General features: G+C 45.6%; 1 protein-coding gene across 4 annotated transcripts in view; it reads right to left on the bottom strand.

Annotated features, from left to right (window-relative positions):
- The window catches only part of LOC137437642 (glycine receptor subunit alpha-2-like), a 132,301-nt gene that overhangs the window by 3,621 nt on the left and 105,983 nt on the right, over positions 1 to 22,697 (bottom strand). For 2 of the 4 annotated variants that reach the window (XM_068132119.2, XM_068132118.2), the window contains exons 6-7: positions 7,970 to 8,184; positions 7,568 to 7,749 (exon numbers count right to left, since the gene is read on the bottom strand). In XM_068132119.2, coding sequence (XP_067988220.1) covers positions 7,568 to 7,749; positions 7,970 to 8,184 — 397 coding nt within the window. Of the gene's footprint in view, positions 1 to 641; positions 666 to 3,896; positions 3,905 to 7,475; positions 7,504 to 7,567; positions 7,750 to 7,969; positions 8,185 to 22,697 lie in introns of all 4 variants that reach the window. The other 2 variants (XM_078766108.1, XM_078766109.1) reach the window with 2 other exon arrangements.

The following is a 22,697-nucleotide window of genomic DNA, read 5'->3' on the forward strand; positions in this document are numbered from 1 at the left end:
CCTCTTCAACTAACAAATACCACACCATGCTGCATGCATGATTGATGTAGTTGTTGTAAACAGCCTTGTAGCATACCAGCCTGCTGTACTGCGTCAGCATTAGTTTACCTTTCGCCAAGCCCAGGTCTGCTTGGACCAGGGCGGGGATTATACATTTGTTTTATTATTGCCAAATGGTACTAATATTATTATTGTTCTTAATATTATTAGTATTAATAAAGGCGTTGTTACAATGTTATCATTGTTTTTGGTAGTTATTTTGTAATTGGAATACCATGCCATGGAAGGACCTATTAAACTGCTCTATACACCTTAACATGGCGCGTGTTTAGAAACACAGGAATTCTTCCGGATTCTTTGTAATTAATAAACCTAATCATCTCAGGAGATCATAACTAAATATATTCTCATTTTGAACAGGTTCCAGGGCTCTGCTGAACCTGCTGGGGAAGTTTAAAGCTCTTTCATATGGCCCCCTCAATATAAATTTCTGACTACGCCAGTGCCTACAGGGGGGAACTATTTTTGACCTTCGCCCCGAGCGCTACAAACCATCACTCCGCCACTGCTTACTCATGATATGTTTACCCCCGTTAACCCTACCGAACCCCCTTACTTGTAGATTACTGCACTTTCGCCACTCCTCTCTCTCTTTTCTGTTCATTCTCTCATTCCTTGTTGTGTCCAACTCTGCGCACTGTTAATACATTCTAGTTTTTCATCCTCCATCTCCTCGCTCTTCCACTCAGACTAGATTTTCTGAAAAAAAACAAGAGTGTTGCAGGAAGTGAATGTTTCATCTTGATGCACAAGTTCGAAGTAATTACTAATTACCAAAGCTGTGTCTTTAGTGTGTTTTTTTTTGTGTATCTGGCACATTTTTTGGCTAGTCGAGTGGACCGCAGGCAGAAAGTGGTTCCGCATCTTTCTCTGTTTTCATATTGGATTGAACACATTGGATACTAGGTACTACTGTGGATTAAAGAATTCTGTCAGTAGAATTATTACCAAAAACGTCTTGGGCCAAATACCATTTTATTGTCCCCCGTCGCACCGCGGAGCGAAAGGGGGACTATGGTTTTCCCCTCCGTCCGTGTGTGCGTGCGTGTGTGCGTCCGTGCGTGCAGACGTGCATGCGAACGTGCGTGCGTGCGTAAGCGAAGGACCGAATTCTAATTTGGTGTGTGGGTGCCACCCACGTCAAAATCCAAGATGGCCGCCGCCATGTATGTCTGAACCTTGTGAGCGGAATATCTTGAAAAATAAGCGAAGTACCAACTTCTAATTTGGTGTGTGGGTGTATCGAGGCATAAGGAAGAACGCTTTTGAAAATTGGGTCGCCACGTCAAAATCCAAGATGGCCGCCGCCATGTATGTCAACGTTGTGAGCGGAATGTCTTGAAAAATAAACGAACTTATAACTTCTAATCTGTGGTGTGGGTGTATCTACGCATAAGGGAGAACGATATTAAAATTGGGTCGCCACGTCAAAATCCAAGATGGCCGCCTTGCGTCTTCCACTTTGTCAACTCACATCACTTCACCGACGGGGGACCGAGGCGTAACGCTTGTTTACAATGCATAGCGATCCTTGGTGCGAGGTCATTCAATATGCCGTAAGGCCACTCTGTGCCCAAACCTTCAAACTGGAGCCTCACTCTATAACATTTGCTTCCAATTTGTGATGGTCGGATTATGTCTCCCGATATTCAGGTTTTATAGTCGTTCCCGTTGAATCCACAACAAGAGTTTTGACTAATTCCACAGACCCTGCCAGGAGACTTGCACAATGCTGCGATTGTAATCTGTCTTCAAGTACTCGTATACCTTCATCAATTCATACATGACAAACTCTGAACCCACACATGTGCATGCTAACGGAATTAAACAGGGTTAACATCATGCACTCATTCACTTTTGATTCATCGACTCGTTAACATGTTAATCTTTCCATGTTTCATCCTTCTTGGTATTAAATTTATAATTCAACACAGTCAGGAGACGACGATGGTTCACGAGCGAGCGGTATTCAATGACGAAGGACGGACTATAACCGAAACAGGACAGGCCAGGCCCGGAAATGTCAAAACGAAGGTTACTGACCTTGAAATGAGATAGAAAATAATGTATAATCAGTTATGAGGTGAGTTAGCTACACAATACCGAAAATTCGGTGAAAAATGAAATGGAAAAAAAAAAAAAATGAAAAATCGAGCTCCATGGGGCTAGACACATGACATTGGCCTAACCAAATATCGAAACCCCTGTCAGACTCCACCAAACCCCTCGGAGAAGATGTAGCTTGAACTCGATTACCCCCTAAAAAGACATCTTTTCAGGCGTGGCTCCGCCCACAATGGGCGCAATACGCCCACTCTCGGCAGGACACAACCAGATCATGATATCAACCTCCCACCCAAGTTTCATCAAGATCGGATGATATCATCGGGTATTTATGCTGCAGACAGACAGACACACACACAGACAGACGCACACACATGACGAATATAGTTGTCACTTGATAACTCGTGAACCAATAAAACCGTTGACTAAAATGGAATCCCAATACAAATTACGGAGACTCTCTTACCGAAGATGAATATATGGCCGGTTATTAACAGACACAGAAGGATGATGTGACACCGTGAGCTAAGTGCATCGAGAGTTTAGGGTCAAGGCCTGTATGCTTCCATTAAAGCAACACTGTATTCCGCTCATCCTTGACCATACGCTTCTGTGATGATAATTGTACGAGCATCGACATATAATGGGTAACCAATACCGACAATAATAACTGGTGAATGATCGATGAAGAACAGTTATGGAGAGATCCAATGTCATTTAAGGTGAAATACGTCTACATTCACCAAATGGCTTTCTGTTAATTTTACTCACTGCCTGTGATGGGCATTCAACAACTTCTTGGAACATAATACTCAGAATAGTACAAGAAAGTCGAACTGTTTTTTTTTAGCAAGGTCGAGGCTCATGGAAGAGAGAAGGGCAGGGAGTAAAAATGTAACGTACTGCCAATGGGGCTATGTTTGAACACAACAACCAAGGGAATGAATGAACAGGAACACACAAGAGAAAGGTGGGTTGGAAACAGTAGCCTGTAAGTAAGAAGGTTGGGTGTGGTAGGGTTGATCGGATAGAAAAGATCATAGGTAGGGATGGGTGATGATATGAGATGGTGGTGCACCACCTGGTTAAGGGAGAGGGGTGTAGTACTGGTGAACAGGTGATTTTTTTTTTTTTTTTTTTTTAGCTGAACAGTTTCCTTATAGTCTTATAAACAAGAATCATGCTATTAGAGGTCATAGAAGTACCCCTAATTATTGAAAAATTTCCAAATTTCAATTCAATTCAATATAATATTTTGCATGAAATTTGTTATAACTTTCATTTGCATCATTCTTTTGGGCTGAAATTTGGACAGGATATTCAGAATATCACTTCCTTTAAAATGATGAAGGCTTTTGTTTATAGGAGTAGCCATTGTGGATTTATTGAAGGACAACCAAGTTTTATCTGCTAATTGGCATAATTAGCTAATTAGTGAACATTTGACATAATTTCACAAAATCCTCTCATCAGGTAGTAGAGTAACATGTATAATACATGTACCAAGTTTTGTGTGAAAAGAATGATAGGTGACATAGAAGATAGAAGTAGAAATGTGTTCTTTGTTTTTCCTTGTTTTTTATTGACGGTCTAATTTATGCAAATTATATGCATGTAATATGACAAAGAAGCGTTGAAACTGGTCTGAGTTAAAGCCAAGATTACATCTTTCAAGAAAAACTGAAAATTAGATACTAACTTGACTTTCAAGACCCCCCCCCCCTTACATCTTTCAAGACCCCCCCCCCCCTTCCCATGCCTTCCCCCCAAACCCCTCTCCCTCCCACAGTTCTCTCGATGTCTCCATGTCTCTCGGTCCCTGCTCTCAAATGTTGTGTTTGTGTCCTTCCCCCTCTCTCCCCATCTTGTCTACCGCTCCCGATGTTATTTGTTTTGTGTGTCTGTTTGTCTTTCTGTGTGATTAATGTTCGCTCTTTCACGAGCCTCGATCTTGTATACAAAAAAAAAAAAAAAAAAAAAAAAAACGTTTTTGTGTAAAGGCCTCTCAAAGGTACCTATGTAGTTTTCTCAATTTTTCACCAGTACTACACCCTTAAAGTAACGGTGTTGAGGCGTAAGGTTACATGGTGTTGAAATAGGTTGAGAGGTGGAAGGTTAGGTGGTGTTTCTTGCACTATTGTGTATTCCTTGAACTTGTTGAATGCCCCACGTACAGTGCCCTCCATAAGTATGGGAACAGTGAAGTCAAATTTGGCATTATTGCTATATATTCAAGAAATATGGATTTGAGATCAAAAGATGAATATGGGGCAAGAGTATATAGAAGGTCAACTTTTATGTATTGGTATTTCTATGCATATACAGTCATGGCCAAAAATATTAGCACCATTGCACTTTTTTCAAATAATGCACCATTTCTTCCAGAAAATTGTTGAAATTAAAAAATATTTTGGTATCCACATATGTATTTCTTTTGTTTGCAGTGGAACAAAAAAAAAAAAAAAAGAGGAAAAAAAATACTAAATCTTAGCTTATTCCACACGATATATAACATATTATTGGCACTTTTTTGTAGTTGTTGGAAATAATTAGATTTCAAGCAGGTGATTCTTCTTTAATTTGGAATTGAACACACCTGTGGTGAGTTGCAGGTGCCTGCAATATAAAAATCACTCCTTCAACCAGTTTGGATGGAGAAAAGGAGTCATTCTGCTGTTTTGTGTCACTGTGTGTACCGCAAAGAGCATGGAGAAAAGAAAGAAAACCAGAGAATTATTGTCTGAGGTCAGACACAAGATTCTAGCCAAGCATGGCAATCTCAAGGGTACAAGTCCATCTCGAGACCTTGATGTCCCTGTGTCCACCGTGCGCAATGTTATCAGTAAGTTTAACGCCCATGGCACTGTAGCCAAACTCCCTGGACGCGACGTGGCCGCAAGAGAAAACTTTATTGAAGATTGCAGCGAAGGATTGTTCGAATGTTGGAGAAAGCATATGTTTTTATGTTTCATATATGTTTTATACCTTTTATACCATATGTTTTATACCTCTCCCACCTCCCCCCAAGCCCTCTCCCTCCCACAGTTCTCTCAATGTCCCTGCTCTCAAATGTTGTGTTTGTGTCCTTCCCCCTCTCTCCCCATCTGGTCTACCGCTCCCCTTATTTTGTGTTTTTTGTGTCGGTTTGACTTTTTGTGTGATTAATGTTAGCTCTTTCACGAGCCTCGATCTTGAATACAAAAAACAAACAAAAAAACACCTCAACCAACTGTCAAACAGATTCAAGTTGCCCTTCAGACACAAGGTACGACAGTTTCAACTCGCACCATCCGTCACCAACTCAATGAAAGGGGGTTCTATGGTTCAATGGCGGTGCTGACGTTGGGCCAATTTTAACTCGACATCAGTGCTTTGGCTGGGTAATTGATGCCTCTATTGTGTGGTGCTTCGTCATACCGGCCGAGGATCCATCTCTCCTCTCCTCCTATAAACTTCCAAATCCCAGCACACATCGTTGTAAAAGGTGCAATAAATGCTAGAAGCAATGCATCCGAGAGCAAAAGCAAAGTTGCCAAAGTGAAACTTTCCTGCTACCCGACAGCACAGTTCACTTTTACCGTTTATCAGGCATTAAGAATACAAATTAAAGTAAATTTGTAAACTATTACAATTAAATGTGGAAATATTCAAATACAAGATGTAAACCTTTCTTCATAACAAACCAGCACCTTCTCTTGTAGTCTAGTAGGAAGACTAGGTCCCCCTGCACCCCCCGGAGATATACTTCTAATCAGTGTTTCTAGATTGGAAAAAATGTGTAGAAAATGACTAGCTATGGCCCCAAGCTGAAAAAATGTCCCACATACCATTTTTATGCAAATTACTGCTGCAAATTTTATGCAAAATTATGCAAATTTTATGCAAATTTTTGATGAGGAGTAGAGTTGAGGGGTCTTTGAGGGCTTCATCGAGGTGCTCTCGGTTGCAAGACTGGGTCATTCTGAGAAGCACAGCAGGGTCAGAGATCATGATGTTCTCCTCCTCAGTGAATCTCTCCATCAACAGCCTCTCCATTGCCTCACACACTGTTTTGAGGCAAAAGAGGGACTTTGCGTAGGCCTTTCCACTGAGAACACCTTTGAGAGATCCACTTGTTACTAGTTGTGCCTCAAAGAGAATCTCTGCATATCCAGAACCACGCATCTTGTGTCCAGTGAGCATCCCGATGTAGTTCATGGATGTGTGGAAGGGTCCAATCGTTACTACATGACTAGCAAATTCATTTGGCCAGCGCCAGATGATGGGAAGGGCTTTCATGCAGACACCCAGATCAAATGTATTCAGGACCCATCTCTGACCCACCTCAGCAGTTGCTGCCTCGGAACGCTTCAGTAGCTCACGAACAACTGCGTTGTCTGTGATCGGTCTGTGCCTGGTGCCTGCATGGCATGGCAATGGCCTGCAGCCTGTGCCTGGGCTAGGGGGTTTCACCTCTGCAACTGGTTCTCCCCCACCCAGCAAATCAACAGTCGACTACTGCACGCCTATCCACCAACCGATCACAGACAACGCAGTTGTTCGTGAGCTACTGAAGCGTTCCGAGGCAGCAACTGCTGAGGTGGGTCAGAGATGGGTCCTGAATACATTTGATCTGGGTGTCTGCATGAAAGCCCTTCCCATCATCTGGCGCTGGCCAAATGAATTTGCTAGTCATGTAGTAACGATTGGACCCTTCCACACATCCATGAACTACATCGGGATGCTCACTGGACACAAGATGCGTGGTTCTGGATATGCAGAGATTCTCTTTGAGGCACAACTAGTAACAAGTGGATCTCTCAAAGGTGTTCTCAGTGGAAAGGCCTACGCAAAGTCCCTCTTTTGCCTCAAAACAGTGTGTGAGGCAATGGAGAGGCTGTTGATGGAGAGATTCACTGAGGAGGAGAACATCATGATCTCTGACCCTGCTGTGCTTCTCAGAATGACCCAGTCTTGCAACCGAGAGCACCTCGATGAAGCCCTCAAAGACCCCTCAACTCTACTCCTCATCAAAAATTTGCATAAAATTTGCATAATTTTGCATAAAATTTGCAGCAGTAATTTGCATAAAAATGGTATGTGGGACATTTTTTCAGCTTGGGGCCATAGCTAGTCATTTTCTACACATTTTTTCCAATCTAGAAACACTGATTAGAAGTATATCTCCGGGGGGTGCAGGGGGACCTAGTCTTCCTACTAGACTATTGTTATCACAGCATTGGGAGTTTGTGACCAAAGATCAAATAAACCTATTAAAAGTTATTTTTCCTTTTTTTTACTAACATTAGTCAGTAGAGCATAAACTAAATGATTATTTGTTCCTTTTATTAAAAAAATTCATGTAGAGATACAAAGAATATCTGTAAGCAGCTGGTATAGCTGATTGGGAAACAAAATTAACGCCAACTCAGTTGGTAGTGCTAAGGATTTGTGTTGTAGAAACGAGCATCTGCTGAGCGAAACACCACCGTGCTCTACCTGGTCCTTCCGCTTGCGCCGGTACAACCGCAGGAGCTCCTTGTGCTGTCGCGACACAAAGTTGACAGCAGCATACTCGAGAAGAGCAGCAAAGACGAAGAGCAGGCACACGGCCATCCATATGTCAATGGCCTTGACATAGGACACCTGTCAGATCAACAATGGGCTTCAATTTTGTCTGACGTGTTGCTTTGGTTGCCATCACATCAATACTTCTCACTGTCATCATTCATTCCACTTTCCCAATGATGTAAACAACCTCACGTTTACTGTAGTCCTCATTTTCCCAAACATTATCTTCTGGGACCCAAATATTGTCACCTTTGGCCGAATGGGTGTGATCTGACCCATCCCCACCATCACCTACCTTGGGCAGAGAGGCACGTGAGCCAGAGCTCTGTGTTGTCATGGTCAGCACGGTCGTGATACCCAGGGCGACGCGAGCCGGCGCCGCATCCATGTTGATCCAGAAAGAGACCCAGGATAGGATGACGATGAGCAAACTGGGAATATACATCTGGATAAGATAGTAGCCCATCTGACGCTCGAGGTGGAACTTCACTTCAATACATGTGAACTTCCCTGCCAAAGATGCATCATAATGTGAAACTTCAATCGCTCTCGAGGACATGTGAAACTCATTGTTCATATTGTAATTAAACTTTCATATGCATCTCCTCTTTACTGCACCCAGTAATGGCTGAGGTCATTGTAAGAACCCCCCCCCTCCCCATTCCCATCCACCCCCCCCCCCCAGAAGCCCCCACGATCCGAAATCAAAAAAATATGAAATCTGTAAAGGTAAGGCCCAGCGATCCTGTGGCCCATCAAGTAGAAGGGCTCTATCTCATCTGTATCTGTAACTGTATCTATAACTATATCTATATCTATATCTGTAACTGTGTCTGTAAACCCACCCCCTCCTTCCCTTCGCTCCCTGAGAGCCCCCATGATCCAAAATCAAAGCCGAAGAGATTGTGAAGGCCGGCAAGTAGAAGGGCTGTATCGGTTTTCAGAGAAATCAGTTGGTAAATAAGGGACGAGTAGGGGATCTGAAGTTTGAGGGGTAACCACCCCCCAACCCCTGCGAGAGGCCCCATTATCCGACATCAAAAAATCGAAGCCTGAGCAATTGTGTGAGCTGCTGTTTTGTATTCATGTGTCAAGTTTCAGAATAATCAGCCGGGTGATAAGGGAGGAGTAGCAAAAATAGCAAAAGTAAACGGACAGACATGGACTGACAAACACCTGGACAGCACCACCCATTTTATAAGTTCATCTCTCCGAGAATACCTTTAAAAGGCCCTCCTGGCTAAACAGTTTTATAGGCTCTGCCTACTAGACATGAGCTTAGCAGAGCTAGAGCCCCCTACATATCCGTATGATTGCACTGCAGCTGATACCGGGAAGATAATTAATTCTTAATTTAATAAAACAATCTACACCCGGAGAGGATATTTTCCATAGACACCTATTGCGGGCTCGTTGGCCCTCGTCAACATGGAGCAGAAGCCCCTCCCCAGACTGTGTGTGCTGTTGGTTTCAGGGTTTTCTGAAGGTGGAACGGAGCCCTCTCAGGTCTCGAGGTATCCAACTTCATGTGTGTGTATATGTATGAGTGTGTACATGTGTGTGTGTGTGTGTGTGTGTGTGTGTGTGTGTGTGTGTGTGTGCATGCATGTAAGTTGTTTTTGCCTGCTATCTCCACGGGTGGGTGGGCCTCAGGAGTTGTTGGCTGCTATCTCTACATGCAGGTGGGTTTCAGGAGGCAGAACGGACACCTACCAGGTCTCCAAGTATCCACTTTCTTGACCAGGAAGGACAGATTAGTTTAGTAGGGTCCTTAAAGGAACACGGTGCGACTTGGAATAGATGGATTAAAGAGAGTAGGGTCAGGTTAGTTAGAGGAATTGGCGGGCAGATAGGTTAGGATAGGGCCAAAGTCGGTCGCCTGATCTGCCACCATCAGTTCCTGACCGCCACTATAGCACAGTTTTCCAAGATGGCACCCATACCACCTGACCTATGACATCATAATTATCATTAAAAAAATTATACAGGAGGAGGCACTCCTATGGTGAAAATTTCATGCCAATCGGAGATTGGAGATAAAATGAATTGGAAATGCAGAGAAAGAGCATACTCACATTCTGTGCGGACAAGCAAAGAGACAGACAAACAAACAGACAGACAAAGAAACAGACCCAAATGCAATACCCTTTCCTCTAGCGAGGGTAATTAGTAAAATATACTGAGATACCTTTTTCTGGTTTATTGTGTTCATCCTTGTACACAAATTGTATTCGGTAGTCTGTTGAGCTTTTCACGTACTCTGCTAATCCTACAGTTCCTTCTTACATCGGCAGGTACGTTCACAGGATGCACTGATTTTTGTAGAACATTTTGTGATCGTGAGGAGTTTCCTTGTTTTGTTATCTATTTTTTTCATTTCCACGTGTGGCCAGTTTATTATTTCACATCTGTATTGGGACACTGGTACTGCCAGTTGATTTATGGCTTTTATTTTGTTCCTTGAGGAGCGGGGGGTTTTCAGGATCAGTCTAATTTGATGCAGGTATTCTTTGATAATTGTTTTGTGCATTTTTATGCCAAATTTGGTGGCCCTCTTCTACTCCAAGGTATTTGTAAGATGCTTCCTTGTCTAGCTCCTGTATTGTTGTATTCAGGTCGATTTTTATGTTGTCTGATTTTGTTGATCTACCTTGCACGAATGTGCACTTGGCACACTTTTCCAGGCCCAAATCCATTTGGATGTCGTTCCAGTACCATTTCACTAATTTCAGTTGTTCTGCCAATTTTTTGTCATTTTAAACATCGTTAAGAATCGTGAACGAATGTTGTTAACATGGTTTTAAATAATCATGTACAGTCGATGTGTCACATTTCTTGTTTCTTTGGATGTCCTTTTATTGGATGTTAGGGTGTATCGGTATCCTTGCTCATTAATGAGGTTACTTCGTGGGTCCAGGGCCAGGCAAAACAGGAGAGGAGAAAGCCTGTCTCCTTGCAAGATTCCTTAAATGGTATTCTTGCTCATGGTATTTTGATCTTTCCTTCAAGTGCTGCAGAATTAGTGTGGTATTCCATAGTTCCATGGCTTTCTCGATCAGCTTGATTATTTCGGGATTTATCTTGTACATTTGCATGCACTTTATCATCCATGAATGTAGAACAGTCAAAAGCTTTATATATATATATATATATATATATATATATATATATATATAGTTTCTCAAGGTTGTAGACAATTTGGTTCTTCTCATTTTACAGTTTTTGAGTGTGGCCTTGTTCAGTAGTAGGTGGTCACTTGTGTTAGTGCTGATTAGTGCTTTTGTGTGTTTATTGTCCCCCGTCGCTCAGCGGAGCGAAAGGGGGACTATGGCTTTCCCCTCCGTCCGTCCGTCCGTCCGTCCGTGCGTGCGGGCGTGCGTGTGTGCGTGCGTGCGGGCGTGCGTGTGTGCGTGCGGGCGTGCGTGCGTGCGTAAGCGAAGGACCGCATTCGAATTTGGTGTGTGGGTGCAACCCACGTCAAAATCCAAGATGACCGCCGCCATGTATGTCTGATGCCATGTATGTCTGAACCTTGTAACCTGCATATCTTGAAAAATAAGCGAAGTACCAACTTCTAATCTGGTGTGTGGGTGTATCTAGGCATAAGGAAGAACGCTATTGAAAATTGGGTCGCCACGTCAAAATCCAAGATGGCCGCCGCCATGTATGTCTGAACCTTGTGAGATGAATATCTTGAAAAATAAGCGAAGTACCAACTTCTAATCTGGTGTGTGGGTGTATCTCTGCATAAGGACGAACGCTATTGAAAATTGGGTCGCCATGTCAAAATCCAAGATGGCCGCCACCATATATATGTTTGAAACTTGTGAGCGAAATATCTCGAACAATAAGCAAAGTACCAACGTCTAATCTGGTGTGTGGGTGTATCTATTGGGTCGCCACGTCAAAATCCAAGATGGCCGCCACCATGTATGTCTGAACCTTGTGAGATGAATATCTTGAAAAATAAGCGAAGTACCAACTTCTAATCTGGTGTGTGGGTGTATCTCTGCATAAGGACGAACGCTATTGAAAATTGGGTCGCCACGTCAAAATCCAAGATGGCCGCCACCATATATATGTCTGAACCTTGTGAGATGAATATCTTGAAAAATAAGCGAAGTACCAACTTCTAATCTGGTGTGTGGGTGTATCTAGGCATAAGGAAGAACGCTATTGAAAATTGGGTGGCCACGTCAAAATCCAAGATGGCTGCCACCATATATATGTGTGAACCTTGTGAGCGTAATATCTTGAAAAATAAGCAAAGCACCAACTTCTAATCTGGTGTTTGGGTGTATCTAGGCACAAGGAAGAACGCTATTGAAAATTGGGTCGCCACGTCAAAATCCAAGATGGCCACCGCCATGTATGTCTGAACCTTGTGAACGGAATATCTTGAAAAATAAGCGAAGTACCAACTTCTAATCTGGTGTGTGGGTGTATCTAGGCATAAGGAAGAACGCTATTGAAAATTTGGTGGCCACGTCAAAATCCAATATGGCCACCTCCATGTATGTCTGAACCTTGTGAGTGAAATATCATATCATAGCATGTTTTCTGCGTCTTAAACTTTGTCAACTCACATCACTTCACCGACGGGGGACCTAGGCGTAACGCTTGTTATTATTTAATCTAATTGGTCGTGGACTTTCTTCACTTCGTATCATTCTCACCTCTGTCTTATTAGCCAGCTCCTCTACCAGACCAAATTGTGTTCCTCATCATCATCATCCTCCTCCTCCTCTCCACTACCCCTCTGTTCTCCTTCGTTCTTCTGCTCATTATCATCTGTCCTTTCTTCATCTGTTTTCTGTGTGTGCTGAGGCTATGAAGTCTTCTCCACCACCCATCCGACTCATGCAGAACACATTCTGCATGGGAAGACGTCCTCCCTCCCCTCAACATTCCAGCTTTCATTTTTTTGTTGTTGCTATCTTGCTTAGGTCTTTCCTTTGAGACGGGCAGCATCGTCCTAGCTTTGCACTTTGATGCAGGGCTCTGCCTCTTTTTGGGGAAGGTGTTGCCATTATCTTAGCAGTACACATCCGCTGCCTGGTGTGTCTGCACGGACTTCGCAGAGCCTTCTCTGTTGGGGGCCTGTGACCCTTTGTGACAGTTGTTTTTAATGGTCTCCAACACACCAACAACCATTGTGCATCATGCACAGGGCTTCTGTTCCGACCCCATTCTTCCCAGGCTCTACAGCAGCGATGCCCCCATTCTTCACGGTCTCTGAAGACCCATTTTACGCCTTCCGGGGGCTTTCTCGGCTATTTGGACCAGGCAGTATCACTACCACAATGGTCGCACTTAAACTCGCTTTTCCCTCCTCCAGGTGCCGCCACATTCTTCGTCCCAAACGTTCTTGACCATACAGACTGTTCTTCATCCCGACCAAGATGGCTGCCTCGCCGCTTTTTTCAAGGCCACATATGCTGCTGCTACAAGCAGTGAACGCCTTTCTCACCTTCAGCTCCGTGTTGTAAAATCTGTTTTAGCGCTACATGTCTCCATTTTGTGAGCGTGTCATGCTGTTCGCATGGGCCTCCGCTCCATGTCAGGCCGCCTCGCGCTTTGCAGCCTCTCAATTCCATTCTCCTTTCCGTCTTCACTGCCTCTGCTACCTTTCGAGGGTCCTAACATCTTTCCTCTTAAAAATGGAAACATGTGAATCATCACAGGTCGGTTCAGGTGGTGGAATCGTCGAGAAAGACTGGGAGGGAGGAAAGAGGTGTCCTTGTTGTCGTGTTTTCTCCCTCCCCGATATGTCATGTCCACCAACTAATGCCAATAGATGGGACGCCCAGTTTAATGTTCATCTGAGGAGCACATATTGATGAAGCACCCTGCTTGCAAAACACCAGAATCACAGTTTATAGCTGGGTCGGGCAGTGATGTAGAACTCGAGTCCACATTTTGGGGGCCTCTGACTCGCACTCGACTCGTCAAGACTCAAACTTGAACTCTGAATGCCAAGAACTCGGACTCGGCCAGATTCCAGCTCGAGTCCGGAAAAATTTAGTGCACAGTAAAACCTTTTGGTTACAGTAGAAATAAAATGTGTACAGTATAACTGTTACGGGGTCCCCCCCCCCCCCCCTTAACCTTGGTCTCGGTGGACCTCCGAACCCCGAGAGGGTCCCCGGCAGAAAGATGTTTTTATCCCTCACTGGAACCAGCAAATGAAACAGTCGAATCAAATGATGCAACCACACACGGTTATAAACAAACCATAATATATTATAAATCCCACACAAAGAGCCATACAGCAATGGGGGCAATCACCCCTACTTTCAAATCTTATGATAAAATCCTTGTCAAGCCCCTTAACCCCACACTCACGGCACCTCCCCCAATGTATCTGCTTCCCTCCAAGGCGAAGTCCCAATGTCTGTGCGCTCCCGCGATCGGGGAGTCAAGGCCCGATGGTCAATTGAGGCGTCGACGAGCGAGACGACCCCGAGGTCACGTGCTCAGCCCCCAGCAACACAGCGGTGGAGAGGAACCTCACAAAGATTCGCTCCGACGTACACGTTGCGGTTCAACCCGCGAGCCTCCGTAGAATTCGCACGTGCCCCTTTCTGGCACGGCCGTTCCCGGGAATAATGCCCAGCCGACACGACGAAAGCCTGTTCCCTGCAGGGTGCTCGCGTGGCCAAAATGGCGGACGGCTTTCGCTCCAACCCGGGTTCTCAAGGTCTGGATCCTCCGGAACCTCACTGAGAATACCCGGCGACACAGGCTCCCCGCACTCCGGCGATATTTCTTATCGACCGAAGTTCCTTTCAAGGACGCAAGGTTCCCTCGCACTGTACGTCGAACGCTCGGCCCGGAGCCTCCACCACCACCTCTTCCGGTCTCGATCCGGATTTCCGGCCACATTTTACCAGGAGCGCTTTTAAATATTTTACTCACAACAACCCTTTCCCTTAAGTCACAATAAGCATAATATCTAGAATACTTCGAACCAGCAACAATACTCATAACAACAATCATTAAGGCCGAGTCCGTAACACTTCCCCCCTTCAGGAAAGAAAGTTTGACCACAGCGTAAACTTTCTTTGCAGGCCAACTTGTCAGCAAACCACCTCGTGCCTCCTGATAGCACTTTTCCCCGGGAGGCCGAGCTGAGTATTCCCTACATGGACGCCTTTAGGAACGTGGCGTTCACGGTTAATCCGTGTAGGAGAGTTCACTACCTGGACGCCTTTAGGAACGTGGCGTTCACGGCTAATCCGTGTAGGAATTTTGGCTCGACTGCTCCGCAGCATTCAGTGCTTCACCTCTTTCTAACTTCCCTAAGATTCACGGTTGGACCACCTGTCACTGTAGTCACGTGAATAACGGTCTCCTTCTCGGCCGCTACCCTGATAGTCGGCCTTTCGGCAGCTGCCGTAACTCTGGGAGCCTCCATAGCAATATCGGCTGCGGCCACCACCAACACTACCGCCAAGTTGTCCTCTTCTGTAGCCCCCTCGACGCCGACGAAATGCCTTCCCTACTGTTATGGTCCGACCCTCCAACTCCTGGTTATTCAGATCCTTTTCTGCATTTCTGGCGTCCTTTGAGTTTTCAAATGTGACAAAGCCAAACCCTCTTGACTTTTGGCTCTCCCTGTCTTTTATCAGCAGCACTTCCAAAAGCGGTCCATATTTGTTGAAGGTAGACTCCAGAACCTCTTCCTTTGTTTTGAAGTTCAGTCCACCTACAAAAAGCTTGCCAACTTTGCCTCCATCCCTGACTGGTGTGGTGTTATTTCCCATATCGGACTTTTTCACAACCATCAGGTTACTAGAAACTTGACCCCCGGCCAAATCATTCCCAACCACAACTGATACTCCCTCTACAGGAAGAGTGGCTTGCAACCCCACGGTGACCGGTCCTGACACCAAATCAGACTCTAGAATGATGACATGAAGGGGAGCGCTAACCCAGCCACCGATCCCTTGTAACCGAACACTATCACCAGTTGCTGTACTCTCCGACAATGGCAAAATGCCTTCAAGCATTAAGGATTGATGTGCTTCTGTGTCCCTCAATACCCTAACAGGTCTTGGGTTAGTCGAGTCTCCCTCCAGTGAGACAAACCCCTCTTAAATAAATGGTTGGTAACTCTTCTGCGGGCGATTTCTCACGTTTGCCATCGCATTCGGAGTTGTACTAGTCGGACTCCGCTCCTGATTTTCCTTTCTCAAAGCATGACAGTGGGACATCAAGTGTCCTGGTTTATGGCAAAAAGCGCAAGTAGGCCCGGAGGAGAACCTCGTGGTCTGCCTCGAGGCCCACGGAGGATACGTCTGCCTTGAAACCGTTGACTTCTGACCTCTAGAAGTTGTGATATCAGAGTGGTCCTCCTCTCGAGGCCGCCCCCATGAATTTTCGTTCTCCGCCCCTGCCGTACCATAGCTCCCCTGCCTAAGTCTAGGCGAGAAGTTAGGGTTGCGGAACCCCATCCTGTGGGTTAAGGCATAGTCATCTGCCATGGTCGCTGCCTCATACAACTTTGGTACTTTCCTTTCCTCCAGGTGTATTTTAATGTCCTCGTGGACACACTGTTGGAATTCCTCCACCAGGATCAATTGTCGCAATAGTTCGAAGTCTTTCCCAACTCCTTTTGAATCGCACCACCTATCAAACATGGTTTCTTTCAATCTGGCAAACTCCACGTGGGTCTCACTCTCCCTCCTCCTGGCATACCGGAATTTTTGCCGGTAAGCTTCCGGGACCAATTCATAGGCTTTGAGAATGTGTTTCTTCAATACCTCGTAATCTGCACATTGGTCAATCGGTAAAGCCGAATAAATCTCTTGAGCTTTACCCACCAGAACACTTTGCACTAGTATGGACCAGTACTCCTCAGGCCAGTTTAACTGTCGAGCCACTTTCTCAAAGTGTGGAAAAAACTTGGCTACCTCCTTCTCATTGAAGGGTGAGACCAGCCTCAGATGTCTGCCAACATCCCAGGTGTTCTGACTAGGTGTCGACCCAGTCAGCAGGGATGGTACCTCTCCCCATTCTCTCATTAACTCCAGCTCCTTGACTTTAATTCCCTGCTGACGCGCCAATTCACGGTCCTTTAACTCCCTTTCGGCTCTTCTCTCCTCTGCTTCGAGGTCTCTTTCCACTCTCCTTTCCTCTCTTTCCACTCTCCTTTCCTCTGTTTTTTTTGTCTTCTAACCTTTCCTAGAGTTCTCTTTCCACTCTCCTTTCCTCTGTTTTTTTGTCTTCTAACCTTTCCTGGAGTTCTCTTTCCAGTGCTTTTCCCCTTTCCTGGCTCCGTAATTGCATCTCCAGTTTCCGGAGCTCCACATTTTCTTGTTCTTCTGGTAACCAATCCCAGGCTACCTCTTCCCATGCTTTTAATCCCACCATAGATTGTATCACCACTGTCTGCAACTCTGCCTTCTTCATATTAGTTCAGACCTCCAAGCTAAAATGTTTGGCCAATTTCCAGAGGTCCGATTTTACTCATGCTCTGAACTGTGCTTCACTCGGGGTCACCGTAAACTTCTCTGCGTCAAACGCCATAGTGACTACTGGTAACACCTGTTAACCTTCACACAAGAAATTTTTAACAAACAAAAACAAAAGTATTATTATTATTATTTTTTTGTTGTTTGTTTTTGGAAAAAATTTGGGAATGTTGGAAAAAGTTCCAAACTTGGGAATTCTCTCCTGGACTAAATTTAGGAATTTTTTTAGATCCCGGACGCAGACCCAATTGTGAGTCCACGAATATCAATTGGACGAGCCCCCAATTTCTGTTACGGGGTCCCCCCCCCACCCCTTACCCCTGGTCTCGGTGGACCTCCGAACCCCGAGAGGGTCCCCGGCAGAAAGATGTTTTTATCCCTCACTGGAACCAGAAAATGAAACCGTCGAATCAAATGATGCAACCACACACGGTTATAAACAAACCATAATATTTATAAATCCCACACAAACAGCCATACAGCAATGGGGGCAATCACCCCTACTTTCAAATCTTACGATAAAATCCTTGTCAAGCCCCTTAACCCCACACTCACGGCACCTCCCCCAATGTCTCTGCTTCCCTCCAATGCGAAGTCCCAATGTCTGTGCGCTCACGCGATCGGGGAGTCAAGGCCCGATGGTCAATTGAGGCGTCGACGAGCGAGACGATCCCGAGGTCACGTGCTCAGCCCCCAGCAACACCGGTGGAGAGGAACCTCACAAAGATTCGCTCCGACGTACACGTTGCGGTTCAACCCGCGAGCCTCCGTAGAATTCGCACATGCCCCTTTCTGGCACGGCCATTCCCGGCAATCCACCCGGGAATAATGCCCAGCCGACACGACGAAAGCCTGTTCCCTGCAGGGTGATTGCGTGGCCAAAATGGCGGACGGCTTTCGCTCCAACCCGGGTTCTCCAAGGTCTGGATCCTCCGGAACCTCACTGAGAATACCCTGCGACACAGGCTCCCCGCACTCCGGCGATATTTCTTATCGACCGAACTTCCTTTCAAGGATGCAAGGTTCCCTCGCACTGTACGTCGAACGCTCGGCCCGGAGCCTCCACCACCACCTCTTCCGGTCTCGATCCGGATTTCCGGCCACATTTTACCAGGAGCGCTTTTAAATCTTTTACTCACAACAACCCTTTCCCTTAAGTCACAATAAGCATAATATCTAGAATACTTCGAACCAGCAACAATACTCATAACAACAATCATTAAGGCCGAGTCCGTAACAATAACTTTTAGTCTAGTTAATTAACTAAGGCCTTATTGGTTTCCCGCCAAAATGCTCGCACCATGAAAAACAACACGTAATGTGCTATACCTGTGAAGCAGGTGATTATAAAGCATTAGTAGACCAAATTAAACAATCCTTCATAGGAAAATGAAAATAACTCCGACCAATGTTCCAGATTTTTGGAAATAACGCAAAAGTCGTAACTTTGTGTAATGGTGCGTGATCCAAAACACATTCTGTTCTTTCAAAGAGCACTTTTTATGATTCGTGATAAACCTAAACACTAAATGGCTTAACTTGAAATGATATCAACGTTTTAGTTTAAAGTGCTACACAAAAATAAGATACATTTTCCGTGTAGTAATAAGAATGAGGTTTTGGAGTGTAAAAAGAAACTGGGAACGAGTGATTATACACTGCCTTAAGCGATCTTTCTTAAACTATGTTGAAAAAAATATGTTTAGCAAACATAGTAACATACTGTTGCGGATCTCCAAACGTCGGCCTCCCCCTTATAAAGGGGGGATTAATCCCCTTGTCCTTTTACTAGCCGACGCGATCCCGGGGCTATCACGTTAGTCTTATTACCTAAGTAATAACACCGGCCATGAAGCAAGGAAATAACCCCACCCGAACCACGGCGTTAGTGGACACGCCGAGCGAAGCGAGCCGCGATTCGGGCCGTTAACGGGAACTAACCCGATTGGAGCGGTTATGATCGTGCCACGCTTACCCAATGTAGAAATCACTAAGACGGTCGAATCAGGAAAAACAGGAAGAACAGGTACTTTATTTACACTTGTATGGGAAGTGTGAGAAGTACACACTTTGTACAAATAAGAAGAGGAAGAAAAAGAAAGAATGTACAGTGAAGAGGAAGAAGCAGATACACAGGGCAGCCTTATACAGTCTTATACTTATCCCTGGACACGGGCCCGTTTGCACTCAGACTCACTCTCAGACTCACTCACACGGGGATGTAGATGGTCGGGTTGAGGGTCCACCGATGGCGTCCACAGCTCGCTCTGGTCCCCGACTCGTACCACGAAGCAGCTGGTGATGGTAGACGAGCTCTCCGCGTGGCATTGGCGCGAAGCGGACAATTACACTAGGGGGGGGGGGGGGAGATCTGTGAGCTGGGCGATTATACTGCATATGTAATAGTTGTACCGGCGTCTTTATACGCGCTCCCGGTATCGCTGGGTACAATACGCCACTTCCCCAAGTCCTCCGCAATGCCACGTAAACCCTTCAATACGGGCACCTTCCACAATAGTCCTTCTCAACGCTGCAGTCCTCTGCAATGCGTGCCGTGTGCCAGTCCTTCGCTAGTCCCTTTGTAATGAGCGCTGCTGCGTAAGTCCTTCTCCGCGAAAGTCCTTCTCCACATAAGTCCTCCGCGTAAGTCCTTCTCCGCGTAAGTCCTTCAGAGGGCTTTGCGCTCGCGGTTATATAGCGCCGCTTCGCGAACCCTCTCGAATCTCTAGCCACACCCTGTCAGGCGATGTCGCCTCAGCCCTGATTGGCTGGTGGCCCTTACTGTCCCTCCTGCTGCCGATCCGATCTCAGCCTCGCTGCCACTCCACCCCCTTTTTGGGCCTTACCTCGTGGCTGGGCTAGTTCCAGCAAACCAGCAAACCAAGAGCAGCAAACGCTGCTGGCAGCCAAAGCGTAACAAACTGCGAGCATCCCAAACTGCGAGCATCCCAAGCGTAACAAACTGCGAGTTGTCAAATGGGGCGCGGGATGGATTCTGCCCAACGAGGTGGAATTTGGAGGGTGGAGGCACAATGGAACGGGACCTACTCTTATTTGTTTTACACAACGCAGATGCAACTATTGGAAATGGCCTTATCCTAAACACATACTATGAAATAACTGACGTTCTAAGGTGACCTACGTGTTGCATGTGGCCTAACTATGGGGTGCAACCTTTAACCTTTAATGATGTTACCTGTGTGGGTTCTCAAAACCGCAACAATACTTTACATTGTTATACTTGTAAACACGAAAAAAAGATGGTTATTTTGACATTAATATCAACAAGTTCGGTGCTAATTTCCATATTTTGAAAAAACTTCTTCGCAAGCCACAAAATTTATTAAACCTCGACAAGGTCAGAATATATATACATATATACACACACACACACACACACACACACACACGCCCACCCCCCCCCCCCCCCCTGCCCAGCTCTACTGGGTCGCCACTGTACAATGGCGGGCATATAGCGGGAAGGATCATTCATTTGACATCTCAAATACCAAATTCCATAATGATCTAATGAGCCTTTCTTGTTCTGTTGCAGATTTTGTGAAGTGATGTCGTGGTCGGGTGATTCTGAGAAGAAAAGGTGGATATGCCGCATCATGGCTATCGCGTTCCGAGTCGCTAGGGATCAGACGCCGGGAACCATATCCCGATCCTGGGTTGCCAAGTACCTGAACAGGTCTGAGGACTTCGTCAAACGCAATTGGAACCGTGATCCCTTCGATTGCGAGATGGACAGCCGGCCCGAACAGACAGCACAATGTTTGTCTCAGGAAAGCAGGGATATCATCATTGAGTCGCTTGCCAAGGAGAAGAAAAGCATTCGAGGGCTCCAAAAGGAGATTGAACGGGTTCGAGGGAAGAAGAAGAGCTTATCAAGTATCCGCAGGTTCCTTCAGTCCATTGGCGCAAAGGCTTTTCACCAAATTCCAGCACTGAAGCTGACGGAGAAGAACGTCGAGGATCGAATGTGGTTTTGTGAGTTTTTGAGCGAGTGGACATCTGATGATTTTCTTTTCCTGGCCCCTTCTGATGAATTCTTCATTTATGAGGCTCGATGTCCCAACTTCCAGAACGACAGAATTTGGGCTCTTCACAATGATGACATTCCACAAGAACTCAAGATTCGAGAGAAATCGAAGACAGCACGATGCGTTGGCGTCTTCTTGATGTTCACAGCGAAAAGGCTGATGTGGGTCATCAAAGAGCAAGGACAATCATGGGACGGCAAATACCTCCGAGACGTTGTGCTGACCCGCCATGTTATTCCGTTCTTACGGAACCCAGAAAATGTCCTCAGCATCAAGGAGACCACGTTTCTGCATGACCGAGCCCCGTGCATGAGCGCATTGGCGACCCAGAATCTTCTGAAGGCGAACAAGGTCGATTTTTTCGGAAACGATGAGTGGCCGGGAGCATCGCCTGATCTCAACGCCTGTGAACATTTGGGGGCGATACTCAAGGACAGAGTTGAACAACGCCTCCAGAACACCAGGGAAGAGCTTCTCACTGCATTGACTAACGTCCTCGAAGAAATGGAGTTCGATCGTGACTTGTTTGTGTCTCTCTTGGAATCCTACCCCGCGCATTTGGAGGCAGTTCGGTCGGCGGGCGGTCGGCACACCAAATATTGAAGCAAAGCTTTGAAACTGTGCACATGAGATGTCGAATAATAAAGCTTTTTTCCCCTATTCGTGGTTTCTCCATACCTCTCCTACGTTGGGCTGGGCAAGGGGGGGGGGGGGGGCTAATGTGTTGGGGCACCCTGTATATATACATATATATCTGTGGAATGTCTGTGTTGTCTTGTCACTGAACTACTCCCTCAAACTTCTGTGATATCGTACCAAACTTCTGGTATGCACCTATCTCTCCCGTGGGTATGTCCTAAGGGTATTTGTTTTGAAAATTAAGAAGAAAAAAAATTGTTTAAAAAAAAAAAAAAAAAAATTTTCAACTTTAATCTTCAACTTCAATTGTTTATAAAATGTAATATCACGAATTCTCCATGCAGAATTCTTTCAGCTGTGCCATGTTTGAGGGGTTTCCTTACATGCACAGCTCGTTTCAAATCCCCCCACAACATCTCGATGGGATTTAGATCCGGGCTTTGACTTGGCCATTCCAGAACCCTCCATTTCTTTCTTTTCAGCCATTCCTTGGTGGATTTACTGTTATGTTTAGGGTCATTGTCATGTTGCAAGGTCCAACTTCGGTTGAGCTTCAACTTTCCGACAGATGGCCTCACATTATCCTCAAGCACCCTCTGGTACAAGAAAGAATTCATAGTGGATTCTATGATGGTGAGCTGCCCAGGCCCGGATGCAGCAAAGCTGCCCCAAACCATAATATTTCCACCAACATGCTTTACAGTTGGTATCAGGGTCTTGTGGTCAAATGCTGTCTTTGGTTTTCGCCAAACATGTCTTCTGGTACTGTGGCCAAATAGCTCTACCTTTGACTCATCTGTCCAGAGCACATTGTTGCAGAAGTGCTGGTCTTTGCCTCGGTGTTCATTGGCAAACTTTAGTC

Source organism: Myxine glutinosa, chromosome 12 (genome assembly GCF_964187855.1).
Source record: "Myxine glutinosa chromosome 12, kmMyxGlut1.1, whole genome shotgun sequence".
Lineage (NCBI taxonomy): Eukaryota > Metazoa > Chordata > Myxini > Myxiniformes > Myxinidae > Myxine > Myxine glutinosa.